We start from the raw sequence: 22,196 nt of genomic DNA, 5'->3' as shown, positions 1-22,196 counted from the left end.
CGGATCAACCAAATTATCTCAACCGAGTCGGTTCACTCGGTTTTAACCTAATTTTGCACATCCTACCTCACTAATTGAAACCTGGAAGGGAAATAACGGGAGATTCCGAACCATGGATTAAAAACAATGAAATGTATATGTAAAACCGGTAAGCACTTGCAGACTCCTCCAAATGTTCTCTAGGACATCAATCCTTGTAAAGCACAGACACTGACCAAAGTAACACCAACAAGTACTACAGATATCCAAAGATATATATATATATATATCTGGAAATACAAAGCAAATAAAACAATGGACATCAAATGAAAAACTACATTTACATCTTAGAAGTACAGAAACTCTCATAACACTGGAAAAAATTTCCTAATCCTAGAGAATTAATCTTTCCTTTTGGGGGGTTCTTAAATACGGAGACAGGATTAGCTAGCAGTGGCTACTATATTCGTTGCTTCACCCGTCTACCATTGGCGTCACTCCCGTCGGGATTGGCTTCGTTCCCATGTCTGCATATGATCATGGAGTGCTCGTTCACTCTAGCCACATGCTCCAATAGCTCAGTCAAGACAGACGGGCAACTTTCCTTCAAGTAATCAAAACCATCTGTTTGCATTACAGCTGTAAAACACAAAAAGAAATGAGTCAAGAGACTTTGTTACGAAACCGCAAAATATTGTTATTTATCTCACATAAGAGGGAATGTGACTGAAACAAGAGTGCTAATAATTCGATAAAACATATTGCAGGCAGAATCATTCATTCTAGAGAATAGCAAAGAGATTGTTTTGGGGCACTTGCAGCCAAAATGTTATCTGCACAAGAAAATTTCCTGAAATTGCGATCTTTATGTAACTTGTTTAATAAAGGTACAGAAAGTAACATGGCATCACTCCTCGATCAATGATGATTCCACTTTTAGCTAGAGCAAAACTCATTCCATTAAAACTTGAGGAATACTATCAAAACTCCAGACCATTCATTCAATTGCAACAATCACCCTTGCATAATGCAATATGCAGAATCATGTCACAAGCCGAAATCCATAATTTGGAATTCAATGTAGTAGCAAAGAATGGAAAATCCAAGAATTCAAAAAACAAGCACAGAACTAAAGCTTGGGACAAACCTAACACTTTCTGATATTTGACAGCAGGAAGAATGCTAAGCAAGTGGACTATGGCATGATCAAACTACGTGGAAGATTGAACTTCTATGTGGCTATGACTGCATTTAGCAGTGGCATCTATGGCTCATAACATTACAATATATCAATTCTTAAAAAAGGTCTAATTTATTTACTTTCCATCAAGCTCCTATGTCTGACTGAAAAGCAAGGCTTTGTGATAACGAAAAATGACATTTGGTATACGTTAATATTAAAAATATGATTTTAAAATTAAATGGTATGGCCATTAATCTATAAATAAGATGTTCAAAGTTCAATTTTTATCACTGACAAACATTATTTTAATTTGGTTGCATGTGGTTGACAGCAAAGGATTAAAAAAAAGGACCTGACATCAAGTTATCAATTCAACAGGGTCAACTAGATTATTCAATTAAAATATATGATTAATATATAAATAAGATGTTCAAATTTCAAATTTCATCACTGAAACATTATTTAATAAAAAATAAAATCGGTTTTTGGCCAGTTTTCAGCTGGTTCATGGCCAGTTCAATATATCCCCAGGTATTAAGTAGGTTCCAGATTAGACAAGCCACCAGTTCAAAGTTGAACCAGCTGGATTGATCCAGGTTTTTCTTCACTGGTGGGCAGTCCTTAATTTCAATGATCTTTTTTATAAGAATTGGAGGCCTCGTTAAAACCCCCCTTCATAATCATCAACATACTAAACCGTATGTCAACGAAAATTGGAAGGAGGAAAAGAGTATCTCATGATTTATTAAATAATCAAAACAGTACACCTTAGAAACAAAGAACATTGCGGATTGCCCCATCTGATAATTAGCATAATCAAATAAATCTTCCCTAGTCCCTGCTAAAATAATATTTATACTGCAACAAAATCTTGAAACAACATTGATGTAAATACCAAAGCAAAGAGTTCACCTCTAAGATTTTCCGGCATTGCAACAAACTTGAGACACACGGCTTTCAGCTGGAAACAATGGTGCTGCTCAGCCAAGGCTAATGTAGTTGCCACAGTGTTAATGGTAACATCCTCACAGAGATTGACCTCGCAGAGTAATCGCAACCTATCTAGCCCATACCTATCTGCAGCAGCAAACAGGTGCTGAGACATCAATGTGGAGGCCCACTTTGAGTTGAGACCAGTGAGCTCTTGCATATCAGGTAGAGAATCCCAGTATATAAAGCGAAGTACGGCCTGAAAAGTGAAAAATTAGGCAGAGAAAAAGAGTATCAGTAATTATTACTAAAGAATGCTTGCTATAACTTGATGAATTAATGGTAACTTCAAATTCAGCATGATTATCTTCACTTTTAGAAATGTAAGAAATGCACATACATTGACAACCCACATGTGCATGATATCAAGCAATTAAGGGCTCCAGACAGTACATGCAATAATCATGACTTCAAAAACACAACCCTACCCTAACGTTTCTATTGAGAAGTTTTCACTGACTAGTTACAGGCATCAGGCTTGCTATTAAAAGCAAGTTGATTTGGATCCGAGTACAGTCCATGTTATCATGGCAAGCTGACAGCTTGACACCATGCATCTAGAATTGGTGCGTTATCAAGGATAAGAAGCGAAATGAGTTCTTTCCCCAATATAAGAAGAGGGGGAATTGCACTAAACCTTGAAAACAGGAGCTTCTATATCTTCGATTTTTATTTGCTTTGTATTCTGATCCTTCATTGGTCCAAAAAGTTGTGCCCTAAACACAGGAGAACGAGCAGCAAGTACCAACTTGTGGGCAGGAAAGACTTCCCCATCAACTTCAAAGCTTACATCAGTTCCCTTTCCATTTTCTAGTAATTTCCCAAAATGTTGACAGATGTTTGAAGGCGGAACAGCTATGGAGTAGACCTTAGGACCCTCTGTATGCGACTTAACAACACCAACACTACAGTGAACAGAGAGGCAATCGTCTTTGAGGTAGTCTGATTGCTCCAGTAAAGATCTTTTGAAAAATCGTTTGTATCCCCTGCAGCAGACCAAACTAATTATTACTCACCAATAGTTATTATATATTATGAGAAATAACAGAAACAAATAAACCATGCTTCTTTTTGTTCATTTCTCAGGGGAAAACTGGAGACGGGGTCAAACCCTGGAACGTGGTAAATTCCACAACATAGCAAGCTAATAACCCACAGACAAGAGACTAAGCCTATATTCTAATATATCATAACCAACAAATGTCTTATTAGCAGTTTTTGCCTAGTTAGTTAAGGTCAAAGTCGGACATCATAACATCAAAGGAGTACAGTAATCAAGAGTTGAATATTACAAGAGTTATTCAATCACACTAGCAAAAATGTTGTTGTGTATGTCTTCAATGAATCTTTCCTTAATTGATAGTCACCGAATGCTTTATGACAGAAGAAAAAACCAAGCTACAGTTATATAAACAGTAGTGATTATTGAAATCAAACACAGTTGTACGGAGATAGAGGCATAGCTTCAGAAAAGAACCCTTCTAGGCAAGGATCATACTGGAGGCATATGCAAAACATGATATTTTTTTCTTTGCAAGGAAAAAAACATTAAAACATAAAACATTAGCCTCGAGCATTCAACGTTTAGTCACATGAATAAATAATAGACTTTTCTTTCTCCTTAGTCCTTACTAATCCGTACAAACTTTTCTGAAAACCATACATTGAATTTTAAAAATATTACATTTCTTCTTAAATGAATTTAAATTCACACTGTCATGGGTCATAATGAGAGTATGAGACAAAGCAAAAAATGTAACAATACTAATGCAAATAAAGGAATTTAAAAAAGAATTATGGCAGTTCAGGTTATTGATAACAAATAATAAGCAAATCATATTGCATTCACATGTACCATATAATAGCGGGAAATGGAATAACATTAAGAGAAATAACAAACTTTAGCATATATGTCTGGTGCATTATTTACAAGCCACCCTCTGACATCTTCTAAAGCCAAAGAGTATATCACCATAAGAAGCTCATTACTCCAAATCTCATAAGCTGGATAATTTGGGCATTTCCATCTTTCATAATCATATTTAAGATATTTTATATTTATACAACTTTTGACTAGTCCATAATTTATGTTGTTTACAAGGTCTAATATTACCCCTATTATATAACTATTTTATGCACTATATAGGCAACACGCTTGATATATAAACATCTCAGCTCGCTAAGAATCAACATAAAGTTCAATCGATGAAACAAAAAAAAACCCAGAATCCATCCCTTTAGTAACATCAATTCAACCGGAGAATTAAAATGTCAGAACACAAGAAGTGCAAGCAAACATCATCAAGTTCTTAATGTGCAGCAGCAATAAACCCCCAAAATCCACTAATACATCAATCAATCAAAGAGAAATTCGCTATTCTATAACCCAATAAAAGGGCAATCCACAGAGAGAGAGGAAAAATCTTACCACATGCTGCCGCGATACTTAAGCGTATAAGGACCACTCTCAAGCGTCCTCCCAAAATGGCTATGCACCTTATGTTGCTCTTTCCCGCTTTGGTCCAAAAGTGTGAGCTCAAAAAGCGCCCTTACATCGGTCCCCTCGCTTGCCAAAGCGATGAACAACGAGACGTAGGTGGCATTATCTTCGGGACTTTTTCCATCGGGATAAAAATAGATAGCCCACAAAAATCCACCCACCATGAACGTGTCGGAAGCTATGTATTTTCCGATCCCCAAACCTTTAGACAACGAATATCCCGTGATCTTGAACTGGTGAGACCCGTTCACCGTCTCCGTCATCGACGTCGAAGTCGTTGTCGCGCTGACGGACGAGGTCGACGACGAGGATGGCCTCGATGTATCGAATAGAATCTTCCCCATATGTACCCCGATAAAATTCTAATTTCCTTCAACCAGAAACTGAAGCTTTGAAAACTTTCTTCTTCTTAATTAATATTGAAACAGAATTTTCTCGGGAAAGGGAAGGATTCTATTGGGGGAATTTGGGGCTTCTTTTGATTATCTAATATCTGGAGGTGAATTTCTAGGGTTTCGGGAGAGAGAATTGGGAGAAATGGGGGAATGATTGAAGGTGATGTCTTTAATGGAGCTTTTTCCTGAATAATATTGGTAATTTTATATAACTTTTCAATAAAACAATTAAAAGAGTAAATTACACCAAATATCACTTCAAGTATTGTATCATTTTTACTATTCACATAATTGACTATTAACTATTATCCATCCGTAATTGATTATTAACTATTTACTCATAATGTGAGCTCATCAAGTGATTTGTGTTATTAAAGAGAACGTTATTTTTTTAAAAATATTAGATTCGAATATCTGCGCCGGTAAGGTATACATATGCAGTCAAAATTAAGAATGATAATAGATTGAGTTACTATAAAACATGTGATTCACATCAAATTTCGGAAGAATGATAATAGATTGGGTTACCATAATTGTCTGTTGCTACAGAAGGACGTGATGCAGCCAGATCAGTGCCACTTACCATTCCACGCTGCGCATTATCTCTTTTTAGGCCACGCAGAAGGAGTCCGACATTATCACCAGCCTATAAGAACATCCACACACATAAATATAGTTCAATACCAAATGCAGACGAGCCCTACCAGCTCAAAGTGTCTATAATAGTTACTTACCTGTCCTTGATCCAAGATTCTCTTGAACATCTCAACCCCAGTAACTGTAGTTTTAAAAGGGGTACCCTGCAGGGGAAAAAAGGCACAGTTTTGGAACTAACAGTGAACGGCATTTCATTGAAAAATCAACAGCACCGTTCATAGAACACTTATTAGCTGACTAGATCAGAATATGAAAACAAAACAGACGACTTCGCAGAAATGAAAAGAAAAAAAAACCTGTGTTAACCCCAAAATTTCAACTTCTTCACCAATTTTAATGGTCCCTGATTCAACACGGCCAGTTGCAACAGTTCCACTCCCTTCAAGACACCAACCGATATCATCAGAGAAGTACAAGTACAAGAGACGAAGAAAGAAATCCACGGTTTTCTACCTGAACTGAGAAAACATCTTCAATTGGCATCAGGAAGGCTTGTCAAATTTGCGCACAGGATCAGGAATGTATTGATCTACAGCCTCCATTAGTTTCAAAATTGCATTTTTGCCAATTTCCTCATTTGTACCCTGTAAGGCCGACAATGCTGATCCCCTAACGATAGGTATTTCATCCCCAGGGAACTTGTAGAAGCCAAGAAGCTGTATCACAAAATACAATTATGTGAATTAGGTCAAAGAAGCCACATCAATGAATAAACAAAAAGTGACAGGTTGTACAACACAAAAAGGTTACATACCACGAAGCTCCATTTCGACAAGCTCCAACAACTCTGGATCATCAACGGCATCAACTTTATTCAGGAAACACACAAGTGAGGGCACTCCAACCTGCAGAATGATACTTGCCAATAAGTAAATAGCTTTCCTCTAAAACACAGACAAACATCCATGATAACTAAAGCTTCAAGCTGCCATTAGCAAAGATATCCACCTGGCGGGCAAGCAGAATATGTTCCTTAGTCTGTGGCATGGGTCCATCAGGAGCAGATACAACCAGAATACCACCATCCATTTGGGCAGCACCAGTGATCATATTTTGTAGAACAAGATACGGTCAACGCACTGGTCATGTGGTGTTTGATGGGAAGACTCGTGCTGTGCATTAATAAAAAAATGAATTAATGAGTCGAGCCTGTTAATATAATTAAAATGTGCCTATTTTTGTCATATTAGATAAGACTAGTAGTAGAACTGATATTTAAAGGTGTAATAAGAGAACAAATAGAATAAATAGTTCCATTTACAAAGTAAATCACTTGTCATAAGAGCTTCAGCACTCCTGTACAAGATATTATCAGAATTAGTGCTTCTTGCTTCATCCTAAATTAGCTGACCCTATACCCATAGGTAATGGGGTAAAGGGGAGGTAGAATAGTAGGCTGACCCTATACCCATATGAATTGCTCACCGTAAGACTCGATCCCACGACCACAAGGTTAAGAGCCTTGCGCTCTACCAATTGAGCTGGACGGGCAATTCATCTGCCATATTAAATCTCCAGCAAGGTTGTGCAGCAAAAGAATCCAGAAACATGATTTCATCTGCCATATTAAATATACGACTTACTTTAACATAATCAGCATGTCCAGGGCAGTCAACATGTGCATAGTGGCGTTTCACCGTCTCGTACTCGACATGAGCCTGCAAAACCAAATCAGGCATTATAGCCATTGGTGGAAAAAATCAAAGAGAGCAAACTGCATTAAACATCTCTATTTCATAACAACCAACAGAACAAGCAAGCCTGACATGGAGAACAACAAAATTTACCAACCGTTGCAATTGTAATTCCTCTCTTTTTCTCCTCAGGGGCCTTGTCAATTTCATCAAAGGCAACAGCCTTAGCTTTCCCTTCATCAGCTAGAACCTATTCACCAAAGGCCACACTTATCATCATTCATCAGTTCACTAGTGTAACATCAAATTCAGAAGTAATCGAAAGTGATACTGTTTGTGGAGAGAAACTAACAAGTTTATCAACAAAAGACAACCTTTCTGATTGCTGCAGTCAGTGAGGTCTTTCCATGATCAACATGCCCAATTGTTCCTACATTTACACGAGGCTTCCTGGAAAGAAAATCATCACATTGATAAGGAAAAGAATCCAATTTGAAAACCCATTTCACCTAGTCGGATATCCATGCCATGTTTGTGTATTTTAACTGTATAATAATAATAATAATACAAATTTAACACGTTAATAATTCATATAATTCAAAATTTGAAACATTTGTGTATTTCTGTAACATTCATATGATTTTTTGTGACATGTCTAATATTGTTTCTTTCTCGTGTTTCAATTGATATCCCAATAAACCTCACAAAAACGATCACTTCTTCCGTAAAAGCTGGTACCATAAAAGGGAAAGTTCCTTTGAGTTTTTTGAGGATGAAATGATCTAGATAAAAAGAGAGAAATAAAATGAGATTTTAAGAATAAAATTGATTGAATATAATACGTGCCTAAAAGGTGTAGATTAATTAATTTTAGCATTTTAAGAAGGGTCGACTATAAAATAGTATATGTTCTAAATACTTTTAACCATTTGACAATAATCGCTCAATCGCTGGTGCTTAAGTCTATAACCTCTAAGGTAAATGAGTTCTTGCATAAAAGTAATATTTTTACTTTTACTAATTAGGATATAAATAGGGGACGATTTACTTATTTGAGATCATTTTGAAACGAATGACATTTGTTTTAAAACATTTTCTGAGATTTTGTTTTGAGTTGAGAGATATCTATTGTAGCATACATCGAGACAAATTCACCTCCAAAACAGTGAATTATATCACAATACAATTATTGTAGCGATTACATACTTCATTGTTTTACAACAATCTACATTTATATCATGTTGTACTAGACTTCTAGTATCGATAAAATTATGAGCATTTCTTTCTTTTGTTGTATTGAATTTAATAATCAAATTCTATCGAATTAAATTAGATATAACATTTTAAATTAAATCATAAAGTAAAATAATGATCAAACTCTTTATTATTTCATTCGTAATTAAATAAATAAGTTTAACATATAATTATTTGGGTAAAATACACAAATGGTCCCCCTGATTATAAAACACTACTTTGTTGAGTCTCCTAACTAAAAAAAGTTATAAAATGGTCCCCAACTATAAGGAATTGCTTTGTTGAGTTATTCGACTATTAAAAGTTACAAAATGATCACTCGACTATTCATTATGTTCCAAACTCGTCATTTTCTGTTAAAATATTAACGACAGTCTGAGCTGGACAATAACCTACTAAGTGAGATATGATAAAATTTGATCTCAAAATCTCGAATGATTATCATATCTCAGTCAGCATGTTAACATCCAACTCAGACGACCGTTAATGTTTTAATGAAAAAAAGACAAGTTTATAACGTAATGATTAGTCGGTGACCATTTTGTAACTTTTAATAGTTGAGGGACTCAACAAAGTACCTCCCTATAGTCGAGTGACCATATTATAACTTATAAACCCTAATCCCTAACTTATAAACCCTAAACCTTATATCCTAAACCTAAACCCTAAATCTTAAAAAACAAAATACGAGAGACGCATTGCACTTCACACATATCCCCCAAAATTATATTAGAATCGCATTATACTCCATAGATCTTAAATTGTATTGTAGCAAAAACCCTATTCCATAAAATAATTCCAACGGACCATTATTCGAGCCAATAAAAAATTCCAACATATTATCTAAAAAATTACCCATCATCACACATTATCTAAAAAATTACCCCATCATCACACATTATCAATTTTAAAATGTTCATATTTCACTATCTTTCTTTTCTAAAAATTAATTTTTCACAAAATCCACTTAAAGTCATAAAATTTTCATATTAATAATAAATTACTAACAACTATTGATGAGCCTAGGTGTGAACAGACACTCCTAATTATTTTTAGGGTAAAGTATAGTAATGGTCACTGAATATTTCTGAAGCTTGCATTTAGGTCCCCTAACTTTTAAAACTTGCAATACAGTCCCCCAATATTTATTCCGTTTGCAATATGGTCCCCCAACTTAAACAACTGTTAGAAAATTAGGGTAAATTATATAAACGGTCATTAAACTTTTTAGGCACTTGAATTTAGGTCCCCAACTTTTAAAATTTTCAAAACAGTCCCCCAATAATTTTATTTTCTTATTAAATATAGATGTATAGAAAATATAAATGATTTAATTTATATTTAAATGTATGAATCATTTATATTTTTGATATATTTTATTTTCTTGTATAAATTAGTATTTAAAATATGTTTATATTTTAATCAAAATATTTCAATATACGAATAAAAATATATTTATATAAATGTATATTTATATTTAGATGTATAAATAAAAAAATATATTCATATATTAATGTATGAATCATTTATATTTTTTGAATATTTATTTTTAATAAGAAATTAAAATTATTATTATATTAGAAATACTCAACTTAAGATTATATATAATCATGAATTATAAATATGAAAAATATAAATATTAAATTTAGTTTAAAAATATATAAATCTTAAATTTATTCTTTTAAAATATTGTATCAACTAATATTTAAAAAATATATAAATCTATCAAACAATTTATCAAATATAATATTTTTATTGTAAAAAATATAATATTTTCCCATCATTATTGCTTTCAAATTTTTTGCCGAAGTTCAAATCTCATTATTTCCGTTTTTTATTATATTCTTTTTTTTTCTGGCATTGGTCATACTATTAGTATATGTATTATTGTATATCTCTTAACACAAACGATGGTGTTAGCTTAGTGGCTCCACCCTGTATCTTTCATTTGCGTGACTCAGGTTTGAGTTTGCCCAAGACCCAAATTTACTTCTTTGTAACTTAATTTTCTTCTAATTAGGTGGTGACATGTGTCACCAATAACATATATCATGATCATGTGTTAACATATGTCAGATCCTGGTTAAATGATTAATTTATTAAATTTTATTTAATTTAGGACCAAATTGATAGCATATATAAATAATTAGGTGGTGACATGTGTCACCAATGACACGTGTCATGATCATGTGCTAACACATGTCAGATCCTAATTAAATGATTAATTTATTAAATTCTATTTAATTTAGGACCAAATTGATTATATAAATAATAAAGATTGAATGTATAATAATGTCAATTCCTTTTAACTGCCACTTCATCATTTGTATCAATTGGTAACGACTAGTGGCTTAGTTGAAATAGTTAAATAATTATGTTGTATGATTGATAAATTTAAAAGATCGATGACAAAAGTAAAAAGGGCTAGATAGTTAAGTTGTCAACCTAGTAGTTTACACTTTTATTTATACGTCAAAATAACATTTTATAAATTTAAAATTCGAATTATTTTCAACCTCTTCTATATCCTAACTACTTTTTTTAATTAATTTTTTTTTTCAACAGATAAGAATTATACTATTATATTTATATAAAAAATACGTATCACATGAAATAAGATGAAATTAAATAATAATAAATCTGACATAATTGAATTTAATTGAATTATTTTGGAATTTAGGGTTGAGAATGAAATTGAATTACTTTAGAAATTGGGGTTTAGAATGAAATTGAGGACTGTTTTGCAAGTTTTAAAAGTTGGGGGACCTAAATTCAAGTATCTGAAAAGTTCAATAACCTTTTATATAATTTACCCTAATTTCTAATGGTGGTTTAAGTTGGGGGACCATATTAATAAATGTTGGGGGATTGTATTGCAAGTTTTAAAAGTTGGGGGACCTAAATGCAAGCTTCAGAAATGTTCAGTGACCATTACTATACTTTACCCTTATTTTTAAATTTTATATATTTTTATTAAAAATCTATTTTTATTATTCTTATGATTTTATAAATTCACCTGTTAATATAATTTCGGTAGAAGACTTTTTCAACCACTACTTTCTCTTGAAGCTTAACTATTTCCCTAATAAATCACATTGCCTAAGAAGAAGAAAAATAGTGGGAACGGGGTCTTGCAATCATAATTCATAAACTTACGTGTTCTTCCCTTCGCCACTAACTTGGCGCTCTCCTCCACTTCTCGCATCTAATTCCTTCTCCCTCGTCCAAAGTCCAAACACCCAAATTACAAATAAACAAATAATAATTTAAAACTTTATTAATTTCCTTTGCGCCTTCGACCTTTCTTTTCCCCAATCTTTTAGCATCCTTCAGATTTACTTTCTCTTATTTTTCCCCTATAGATTTATTTATTTTATTTTACTGGGGTTTGTTTCAGTTTTCGTTGGTTTTAAGCACTTGATGGTATTTTTCTCCTATTTTTTGTTGTTGTTGTCAATTCCTCTAAATTATGTTGTTGATTTATGATAGAAAATTAGGGTATCGTTTTGAGTTTTCTTTTTAAGATGGTTCCATGGGGTGGCATCACTTGCTGCTTGAGTGCAGCTGCTCTTTATCTTCTTGGGATCAGCAGTGGCAGGTCAGCTCTCCGTCAACTGTATCAGTAACGCTAATTTTATTGTTATTTATCAATGTATTTGACGGATTTTTCAGAAAAAGATGTTTTAATCAATTCCGTGCTTAAATGATGATACAGGGATGCACAGATTCTCAAGACGGTCACTCGAGTCGATCATCTTAAGGAATTGGGTGTGTAGCCAGATTTGTTTGATTTCTTGTGTTTTGATCACTTTTAGAAGGAAATGTGAGAACTAGGCGAAGAATTTGGACTTTAGTTAAGTTGTCCGATTTTCTAATTTGCGTGAAATTATATACTATCAATTTCGAGAATTGGTTCTGCTTTTTACCCACCTTTTAAGAATTTTTTTATTTTTGTTAATTTAGTTAACTTGGAACATCCTGGGTACTCATATAGTTCATTGTCTGTCTTGATCTTTGATTTGTCTGCTGGTTGCTTGAGTATCAGTTTGACTTTCATTATTTCGTGTTAAAAATTCTGATAAGATTGGAAACATCATATGTCATGTCTACTCTTCAATTCTTTGAAGGCTTTCATGTTCGGCACATATTTGGACATGGGTATATGGGATTATGATCCTTCAAATATTGGAAAAAAATGTTGGGAAACTGAGGATATTCATTTTAGATTAATTCCATATTCAAATTCAATCCTTGAGTCCAAGAATCATAGAAAGAATCCCATCAACCTTAAACATTAACTAATGAAAAATGGTTGTTGGACACATGTATTTGAACGGTGGAGTGAGATTTGTAGGCATTTTCACTTGTCATGACTCTAAAGATGTTCATCATAAAATTAATGTTAGGTGACAGACCTAATTAGAGATGGGTTTGATTAGTTCCCATCATTTGCATTCGCCTAGATGTTTGTCTTAATAACACCACGTTTCTTTCACCTCTCAGCTCAATTGCTTGATATTGAAAGTAAAGTGATTCCTTTAATTGTCACAATCTCTGGAAGAGTGAGTTCTGAGACACCAATTAATTGTGAGCATAGCAAATTAAGAGGTGTTATAGTGGAGGAAACGGTAATTTTTTTAAGTAAAAGAGCTTTAATTTTTTTCTTTTATCCTTTTTTCCTGGTTTCATATGATATTCTTGTTCATGTATCTTCAGGCTGAACAACATTTTCTAAAGCAAAATGATGCTGGTTCTTGGATTCAAGATTCTGCTTTGATGCTTTCTATGAGTAAAGAGGTTCCATGGTACCTGGTTAGAACATGTTTCTCTTCTTCATTTTAGTTCGAGTATTATTGCTGAAATTGTTATGATTTCTGGATTCCTTAGGTGGTGGTTGTTTGAAATCACACTTGAAGGAATTGTTTGTGATGCATAAGAAAAGTTGTTAACGTAGCTCATTTGCTGAAAATATCTTTAAATTATTAATTATAGGATGATGGGACTGGACGTGCCTATGTAGTTGGTGCTCGTAGTGCAGCAGGTTTTGCACTTACTGTTGGAAGTGAAGTGTTTGAAGATTCAGGCAGATCAATTGTACGTGGAACGTTAGACTATCTTCAAGGTCTCAAGGTATTTTTTCCAGTCTTGTGTCCATTTTATTGTAACGCATTCAGTTGGATTAAGCTTATTCGATGGCCAATTTTACTTTTAGATGCTTGGAGTCAAGAGAATCGAGCGTGTGCTACCCATTGGTACTTCCTTCACCGTTGTGGGTGAGGTATGTTCTGGATTAATGTCTGCTTTTAGTTTCTGACGATTCAGGAATATCAATGCAGATTCCAATTTTTAAAAAATGTATAAATATTATGAAATTGCAATGTTTTACTGGTTAATATACTTGGTGCATTCAGTTTTTTACCTGCCAAGGCTTTGAAGTTGAAATTCCTGGATATAATTTGTATTAAAATATCTTATGCATGGTGGAAATCAAGTCCCCCCCCCCCAAGACCACCATACCGAACCCCCCCAAAAAAACACCACAAAGAACTTGTGGGTACTTAAGTTTTATTTTAATGTGTGCCACCATGATTCATATATGGTCCTAAATGAGTAGAATGCTATGTTTCAATGTGGGTTGGACAGTAAAATCTTATCTTAAAACATTAAAAGCTCAGTGCTGAAGCTGTTTGATCATAGTTTGAATTGAATCAGTATGAAACTCACCTGGAGCTTGTATTTGACTTTTTTTTTTTTTGATAAGAATTTCAGGCCTCGTTAAAAACCCCCTTCTTGATTGTTGGAGCTAGTAGTGTAGCTCCTTAATCAACGGAAGGAGGAAAAGAGTGCCTAAGGATTTTATTGCACATAAGAGATTACAAAAGATACAACTTTACAAACACCTATAACAGAACCGATGAACAAAAACAACCTAAAACCACCCATAAATAGCACCACTAGACCAGCCAATTCCTTCATTAGGTAAGACAACAACCTCTAAATTGGCTGTCCTATTAACCAAATCTAACAACACCTAATGCAAAACAAACCAACATTACAACCAAAAACTTGAAGAAAAAAAACGCCTCTGAAAACATATGCCAAACAATTAAGTATCAAATGGAGGATCAGAAGACTTAGTCAAGGCCATTGTTTTGGCTCTGCCTAGATGTTTTAGTCTGCTGTTTTCGTGTTCATAATTTGTATTGAGGTTATATTGTTGGTTTATGTACCGTTTCTCATCTTATCTCTCCTATATGTGGTAGGCTGTCAAGGATGACATTGGAACAATTCGGATTCAGAAACCCCATAAAGGGCCTTTTTATGTATCCCCCAAATCTATTGATCAACTCATTTCCAACCTCGGGAAGTGGGCAAGGTTGTAAACATTCAAGACTTAGGACATCTTTTTCACATGTTTATAAGTTTCGCTGATTGTTTCAAACAATGAAGGTAACAGCTCTATTTTATCAGATTGTACAAGTATGCTTCGTGTGGACTCACCATATTTGGTGTCTTCCTAATCACCAAGCATGCAATCCATTATATTTTGGAGAGAAGACGCCGTCGGGAATTGCAGCTAAGGTATGCTTGATCAGTGCTTGTAGTACTTGTTGAAAAACACTTGAATATGACCGACCAACATATAGAACAGCTAACATTTAATAGTATCCCCCCTTTTTAAGAGGCATGTAGTTGCAAGCATCTACTTTTGTTATTTTCTGTAATAACAAACTGAATCATAAAACTTTGTCCGTTCAGGGTTCTTGCTGCAGCAGCTAAGAGATCAGGGTCAGATACTGAAGGTAATACACTGTCTAATGATGGTTATTGTTATGATTTTATCTGTTTAAGATGTTGGGATCTGATAATAATATCTGTAGATCCAACTTTGAAAGCTGAAAATGGAGAAGAAACCAAGAGAGATCGCATAATGCCAAATCTGTGTGTAATATGCCTCGAACACGAGTACAATGCTGTTTCATTCAGTAAGTCCTGTAGCTGCATTTGCTTAATTAATGCAGATAAAGCTATCAAAGAGCCTTCCTAACGGTGCCCTTTATGCTCATAGGTGTCTCAGTAGTCAGTACTAAAATCTAATGAAATTCTGCTCGCTGCAAGAATAAAGGCTTTTTTAAGGTGTTATTCACTAGAAAGCAATATTTACCATTGTCATACAACATCAATATTTTGCATAAATGCTGTTGCTGTTTGTCATTTGAAATATGCCAGTGCTGGTTCCAAAAGCATTATATGTATGTCTTCTTTTTCCGCCCTTCCTTTTTGGGTCGTGACTGGAATCATCTAAGAGTCCGGACACTTTCTTTTTCCTTGAAGTACTCATATCCAACGCATACCAGCATATCCGGATTTGGGCACGGGGATATTATGTAACCTTCCAAATATCCTTCAAATACAACACTTGAAGTCCCTGTTGCTCTTTTAGGAGCCCAAGCCAGAGGCATTATGCCTCTTGTGATTGCTAGCTTTGTGGAGAGTATTAATTTTTATATGTATAGATTCTTCCTTCCTATTTTTCTAGAATGTTTGATGATTGTTCATTTCAAACGTGGTTTGGAAGTTCCGTTTCATGATACACAACATTAAGTTCTTGTCCATGAAAACTTAGTATTGTATGAAGTTTCATTGATATTGCTTATGATCTGCAGATGTGGCCATATGTGCTGTTGTACAGCCTGTGCTTTGCACTTAACCAGCTGCCCCCTTTGCCGGAGACGTATTGAGCAGGTTGTAAAAGTCTTCTGCCATTGAAGTCTCGGCCTACGAGATTAGGGTTCATTTGGATCTCCTACGGAAGCATCCCAACCGCACCGGGAGTCGTGGTTTTGTGATTACAACCTCTTTAATAAGTGCCATGTTTATCGGCTGGGAAATGATCCTTATTTTTAGCCAATTATGCAAATACCATCATGCTGTAAGTTCATAACATACTTGATAGCTTGTAAATATTTTAGATTTATTTCTTTTAAATGCTTGGAATGATAAATGTTTTTTATTGTTGTAATTTAGTGACAGATTCATATATATTTTTTTTATAAATTTGTTCACTCTGTTAAACCATGTTTTCTACTTAACCCACCCACCTTGTCAAACAAACTCGGATATAAGTTTTTTTTAAATATAGAGTAAGTACAAGATAATATCTATTTAAAGATAATTTTTAATCTCTTGACATTAAACGTTTACACACTTAACATTTTTTGTGTTCGAATCTGTATTCTCAAAAAATAATAATTTTTTTTATCACAGAAGTCACTTGGTTTGTAGAACTTGGATACAAGTACGTGTCTAATTTGAGTATATTTGATTTTATTTGTTTCGAAGGACATGGCAAGTAAAATTATTTTTTTTCCAAGAAATAATTATTGACATGGTGATGCGAAATTTTATATAAATTTATAAATTTTGTGTCTAATTGTCAGAAAAGTATTTTTAATTATTATACTTTTTAAACATAAAAAAATAATTATTTATCAACTGAATTCGTGTGGGGTTGATTTATTATACAATCGTCTCGAGTACAGATTCATTATTTACCTATCATAAGGGGAAAAATAAAATTGGTTCAAGAATTGATGGAGGCTTGTATTTCTTCTAGGGTTCTTCCCTTGGTTTCAGGCACAACCTTGGCCACAAAAATGATGGAAGCCGCACAGACTCCGGAATAGAGAAAAAAGGTACCTGCTTCAGCCAAACAAAACCTCATTATATTTTTCCTAGAACAGATAATTCAAATATATTCATAATTATATTTAAAATATTTTATATTCTTATAAATTTGATATGCAATAAACTATTATATGAATTATAAAATATTCAGTTCACCTGGAGGACTCCAATCCATGAGGAAATTGAAAGTGTAAGAAACAGCCCATGCACCAAACCAGTGTTCTAGATTCACCAAACTCCCGGCTACCCCCTTAACATTGATAGGGAATATCTACACCAATCGATTGGGATTCGAATTCGAATTAAATATTAATAACGTTTATAATATTCGATTTTTATGGGAAATATTCGATTTCGAATTTAAAAGTGGAATCCTAGTAGGGGTGACTGCGTACCTCCGACATGAGCAGCCAAGGCACAGCTCCCATTCCGATTGCAAATGAACCATCGAAGATCTGATTGCATTCAATGATCAAGTTGTTTTGGCACGACAAAATACTAACGATACATTCATTACATGACATGTATTACCAGCAATCCACATAGTACGAACAATGGAGCCCATTGTTGAAGCAAGCTGTGTTCCTAAGATTCCCATATTTTTTGTACACGAAAAACACCAAATGCGAGGGGTTGGTTAAAAATTGACAATTCATTTTTTGAAATGAAAAAAAAAAGTAGTTTTTTCACCTTCATTAGAAATGATGTTGCTGCAATAAAGCAGCCTAAGAATGTTCCTACTGATGAAACCTGCAAAGACCTGCGAGTTAGATTTCGAGTGTCGGATAAAATATGCGTTTAACACGAGTATTTTAAGATACATCGGATGCATATATCGAACACGAATATCCAAAATGACCATATAAGCATAGGGGAACATACTAGCAGTAGGGGTTTTCTTCCACAGTTGTCCACTAAGAATGCACCCACAGCTGTTATAGGGATCTGTACTAATTTAATTAGTTCCACTACAACGTATAAAAATGGCTTCAAGAGAACACCAATGGAATTATACCCGAAGACAGCCAAAAGTTATCATTCCGATTTTCCCAGATGAAAAGCCTGAAACAGACAAGTGTTGCTTTTGATTTACAAAGAGGAAGTGAAAGCGATCAAAACAGGTTCATACAAATAAGAGTTAATTGCATCACATTCCAAAAGTACGATCTTTATTCTAAACTGGTCTTTAAATTTTTAATATTTTAATTTTATTCCCAAATTAATAGTGTCTCTCGTTCTAAATTAATCCTTAAACTCTTGAAAATTCCAATTTATTTTCCAAGTTATGACCCTTGTTCTAAATTAGACTCCAAACTTTGAATCTTTTAATTTCATCCCTAAAATCATCTAAATATCTAATTAGTTTCCATCATAGTTTAACCTGAATTTTTTTTTCAAATATAATTTTTTTATAAGAATTAGAGGTCTCATTAACATGGGATATGATTAGCATATAGTGATAGTCTGTGATGAAATTGAAATGTTCGAAAGGTTGGGGACTAATTATGGTGAACCTGCAGAAGTGAAGGTTTCACTTGCATAGAAACCAACCCCATTTATCCCTCCGAATTGTTGAAACATCATCAGTCCCACACCAATCTGCACACGAGCAAAGAAACCCGTAACGTATGCGACTTGTGAGGCATTATTCATTTTGACTCGAATAACTCGAATATCTCCGCATATATTTTATTTACTGAGGTTGAAGTGTTAAGGTGATTACAGTGATGGAATGCATGTATTTTCTCTGGAACAAGTCCAGCACACTGGCTTCAGATTGCTGCTCCAGAGTTTGCAGATAATCCTGTCAAAAAGAGGTTAAAATTTGCTAGCTTAAATAAAGAAAGAAATTCATAGGCTTGTGTTAATCGGTACTTGGATTTCATTTGCTTCGTGAGAGATATCATCTTCATCATCTCCACGGAGCCTCCTCAAAGCATCATGAAACTCTTTCTCACACCAACCTTAGCCTGAAATCATAAATCAAAAGTAGTAGTATTATGTTTCTAAACATATCTAAACATGGGTCTTTCAAGCACTCCCCGAGTAAAAGAACTCGAACATATCCGTGTCGAACACACACTCAAATTCGAATAAATGGTGCTTACCAGCCATCTTGGAGACTCAGGGTGCAAATAAGACCCACAAGCTGTATTAAACATGGGACGATTCCTTCGAAACAAAGACATTTATTTACTTACTTTCAGAAACGCACAACAATGGTGGCGAAGGTTGAATGAGATAGACAAGTCTTTGGTTCCTAAATATTGTACTAGTAAGAGCTAACAGTCGCCATTGTAAAGCTGTCCCTGCCACGTACGACACCGATGCTCCTATCACGATCATCAGCTGCAAAACCAGATCCCATTAACAACCTGTTACATATACATATATACCCACATTATGTTATTCGAATTCAAGTATAATGATACATGAATGGTAAAATATGGAATCAAGGTCACCTGATTCAAGGTGGATAACCCACCACGAAGATCCTTGGGGGCGATTTCAGCTACATATATGGGTACCTGTTCATGTAGTCATATCACTGTGGATGATGATGAACTGGGAAGAAATTCATGGCAGATACCAACCACATAAGCGAAAATCCCACTTCCATATCCACATAGGAATCTTCTAATATCAAGCAGCAAAGCTCCCTGCCAACATATCTCGAAATTTAATTCGATCATTTTGTATAATCATTCTTAAAAGATGATATTTGACTCGTTCGATAAACACGACCTCGGAGAAGTAAATAGCTATCCATCCTGCAATGCTGAAGGCAGAAGATATCCGCATTGCCTGCATCAATTTTAAATATAATGATAGTTGGATAACTATACTTAAATAGTGATTTTTCATTGATTTATATTTAGTTTAGAAATTGGATTACCCCTTTTCGTCCTGTGGAGTCTGCAATTCTACCACTTGTGATAGCACCAATCATAGCACCACCATTCAGTATGGAACCAAATACTGAAAACTACATAAATATAATCTGAGTTAGTTGAGTTTATAAGTATCAATTTGTCATTCAAACTTTATTGAAAAACTTTTAATCGAACAGAATATATTTGTTAAAATTTAAATGTAATTATTTATAATATTATAGTATTGATTAGTTCGAATTTAAACGACTCTCTTTGAACATATATGATATACATATATATTTTTCATATTCATTTTCACATGAGTAATTAAGATTTATAATACTATTTAATATATCAAATATCATCTAAAATTATATAATTACAATTTTTTGAAGAAGAAATTTTAAGGATAAAGTGTTGATGGTAGCATAAAAAAGTGAATAATTGATGGGAAGAAGGAATTTATAAAAAAATTGTCGTCAAATGACCAAATTAAATAAAATATAAATTTGAGAGATTAAATTAAAAATGTATTCTACGGTGGTTGATGAGCAAGTGATTCAAATTTTATAAAAAAACGATTTAAATTAAAAGAGAGATTCAAGAAACAAGGAAATCATAAACCAAATCACAAAATAAATAAGCTACTTGATTAAAAACTAAAACTACATTTAATTTTTGATTTTTCAGTTATTCAAACTCAAAATTCAAACAAAAAGATTAAAATGGATTTAAATAACTTTTTTTTTAATTTTTTAAAGTCAAATCAAGTTTTAATCACTCTTATCTGTCCCGGCTTTTATAGATGAGCTACTTAATAGAGATATTTTATGTTTTTCAAAATATTTATATTCATCGAATGTATTTGACATCATCACTGACTTGAATATAGAGATATAATTATCTAAAAAATTCTTTTAAATATATAAATAAACTTTAAAAGATTTAAATATATTAATATTAAGTACATATTTATATCTAACATTAATGTAATATCCGAATTCATTCATAATGTTGATTGAAGATCGAAAGCTAAAGCACCAACCTCAGCGATAGACAAGTGAAGACCCTTAGTAATAGCGGATTGAACAGGTGCTGAATATCCCATCTGTGAAAAAAATTCAGTTTTTAAACTGGGCTTGAAATAATGAAATTATAATTTGGTTTTTAAAAATTATTTTCTTAATTCTGAATTAGATTTAAATTTTAAAAGTAAAATTCAATCAAGCTTTAAAGTTCAAATTTCTAAGTAAACTTAAAATCAACTCGAAAAAAATTAGGAAAAAAGATGATTGATTAGTGAAGGGTGCTTACAGAAATGCCAAATTCATAGGAGCCCAGAACTGCAACAAAAGTACTTAGAAGAGCAACCTTCAATAATCCTTTGCTCTTGCTTTCTCCGCGATCTTCAATTTCATGCTTGATATTTATATGTTGAATCAATGGCTCTTCCGTCTCATTTCTCCCACTGCTTTCGCCATTTTCGACATCCATCTCTTGGCTTAAACAATGATCAAAGGAACTCAAAAACTTGAGATTGAAGGAGATGATTTGATTGAACAAACTGGAAAAAAAAAACAGATTCGTTTGCTTAGAGTTCCTACGCGCACTGGCATCTAATTTATATATTGAAAATACAAAAGATAAAAGATGCTATCGTCAGAGGCAGCTTTATTAGCGGGTATTAATGAATTTAGTTTTGGGCATCTATTTAATACTGAATTTGAATTTCAAACAATAATTAATTTAAAAATTGCTAAAAAAATTGGTGAAATGGTAACTTTTACTCCGATCCAATTTATCACTTTTGCTCTTATCGTATTTTTACATTAATTTAATCCTTGAAGTTACTCAATTACTTCATTTTATACCTTATCCTAACTTAAAATCTTAAATTATAAACTTCTAACCCTAAACCATAACATCATAAACTCTAAATTATAAACCCTAACTTAGAATTTATAATTTAGGGTTTTAAGTTAAAAGTAGGGTATAGAATGGTGCAATTAAATAATTTTTAGGGTTAAATTGATGCGAAAATGA

At 33.5% G+C, this 22,196-nt stretch overlaps 2 protein-coding genes and 2 pseudogenes across 4 annotated transcripts; 1 reads left to right on the top strand and 3 right to left on the bottom strand.

The window, feature by feature from the left end:
• Nucleotides 1-113: 113 nt before the first annotated feature.
• On the bottom strand, nt 114-5,204 carry LOC120180000 (BTB/POZ and MATH domain-containing protein 2-like). The gene is made up of 5 exons (XM_039185437.1): nt 5,062-5,204; nt 4,581-5,025; nt 2,790-3,138; nt 2,075-2,351; nt 114-618 (listed from the first exon to the last, which is right to left on the bottom strand). The coding sequence occupies exons 2-5, from the start codon at nt 4,994-4,996 to the stop codon at nt 440-442; spliced, it is 1,221 nt and encodes a 406-aa protein (XP_039041368.1). The 5' UTR covers nt 4,997-5,025; nt 5,062-5,204; the 3' UTR covers nt 114-439.
• A 336-nt stretch (nt 5,205-5,540) lies between these two features.
• On the bottom strand, nt 5,541-8,549 carry LOC120179873 (annotated as a pseudogene).
• Nucleotides 8,550-12,012: 3,463 nt separating this feature from the next.
• Nucleotides 12,013-16,635, top strand: LOC120179939 (E3 ubiquitin-protein ligase SP1-like). Of its 3 annotated transcripts, none has more exons than XM_039185387.1 (11): nt 12,013-12,190; nt 12,308-12,360; nt 13,096-13,220; nt 13,309-13,404; nt 13,585-13,722; nt 13,805-13,870; nt 14,856-14,968; nt 15,064-15,174; nt 15,352-15,395; nt 15,474-15,582; nt 16,260-16,635. In XM_039185387.1, the coding sequence occupies exons 1-11, from the start codon at nt 12,117-12,119 to the stop codon at nt 16,360-16,362; spliced, it is 1,032 nt and encodes a 343-aa protein (XP_039041318.1). In that variant the 5' UTR covers nt 12,013-12,116; the 3' UTR covers nt 16,363-16,635. The 3 variants fall into 3 exon arrangements, with proteins under 3 accessions (XP_039041318.1, XP_039041317.1, XP_039041316.1); XM_039185386.1 differs by lacking the exon at nt 16,260-16,635 and adding an exon at nt 15,662-15,862 and having other exon boundaries at nt 12,014-12,190; nt 15,474-15,578; XM_039185385.1 differs by having other exon boundaries at nt 12,015-12,190; nt 15,474-15,578.
• A 459-nt stretch (nt 16,636-17,094) lies between these two features.
• On the bottom strand, nt 17,095-21,731 carry LOC120179938 (annotated as a pseudogene).
• Between the last annotated feature and the right edge of the window lie 465 nt (nt 21,732-22,196).

This window comes from Hibiscus syriacus, unplaced genomic scaffold, assembly GCF_006381635.1.
Source record: "Hibiscus syriacus cultivar Baekdansim isolate YM2019G1 unplaced genomic scaffold, ASM638163v2 tig00112471_pilon, whole genome shotgun sequence".
Taxonomy (NCBI): Eukaryota; Viridiplantae; Streptophyta; class Magnoliopsida; order Malvales; family Malvaceae; genus Hibiscus; species Hibiscus syriacus.
The sequence above is the reverse complement of the archived record's forward strand: the minus strand, read 5'-3'. Positions and strand labels throughout refer to the sequence as shown.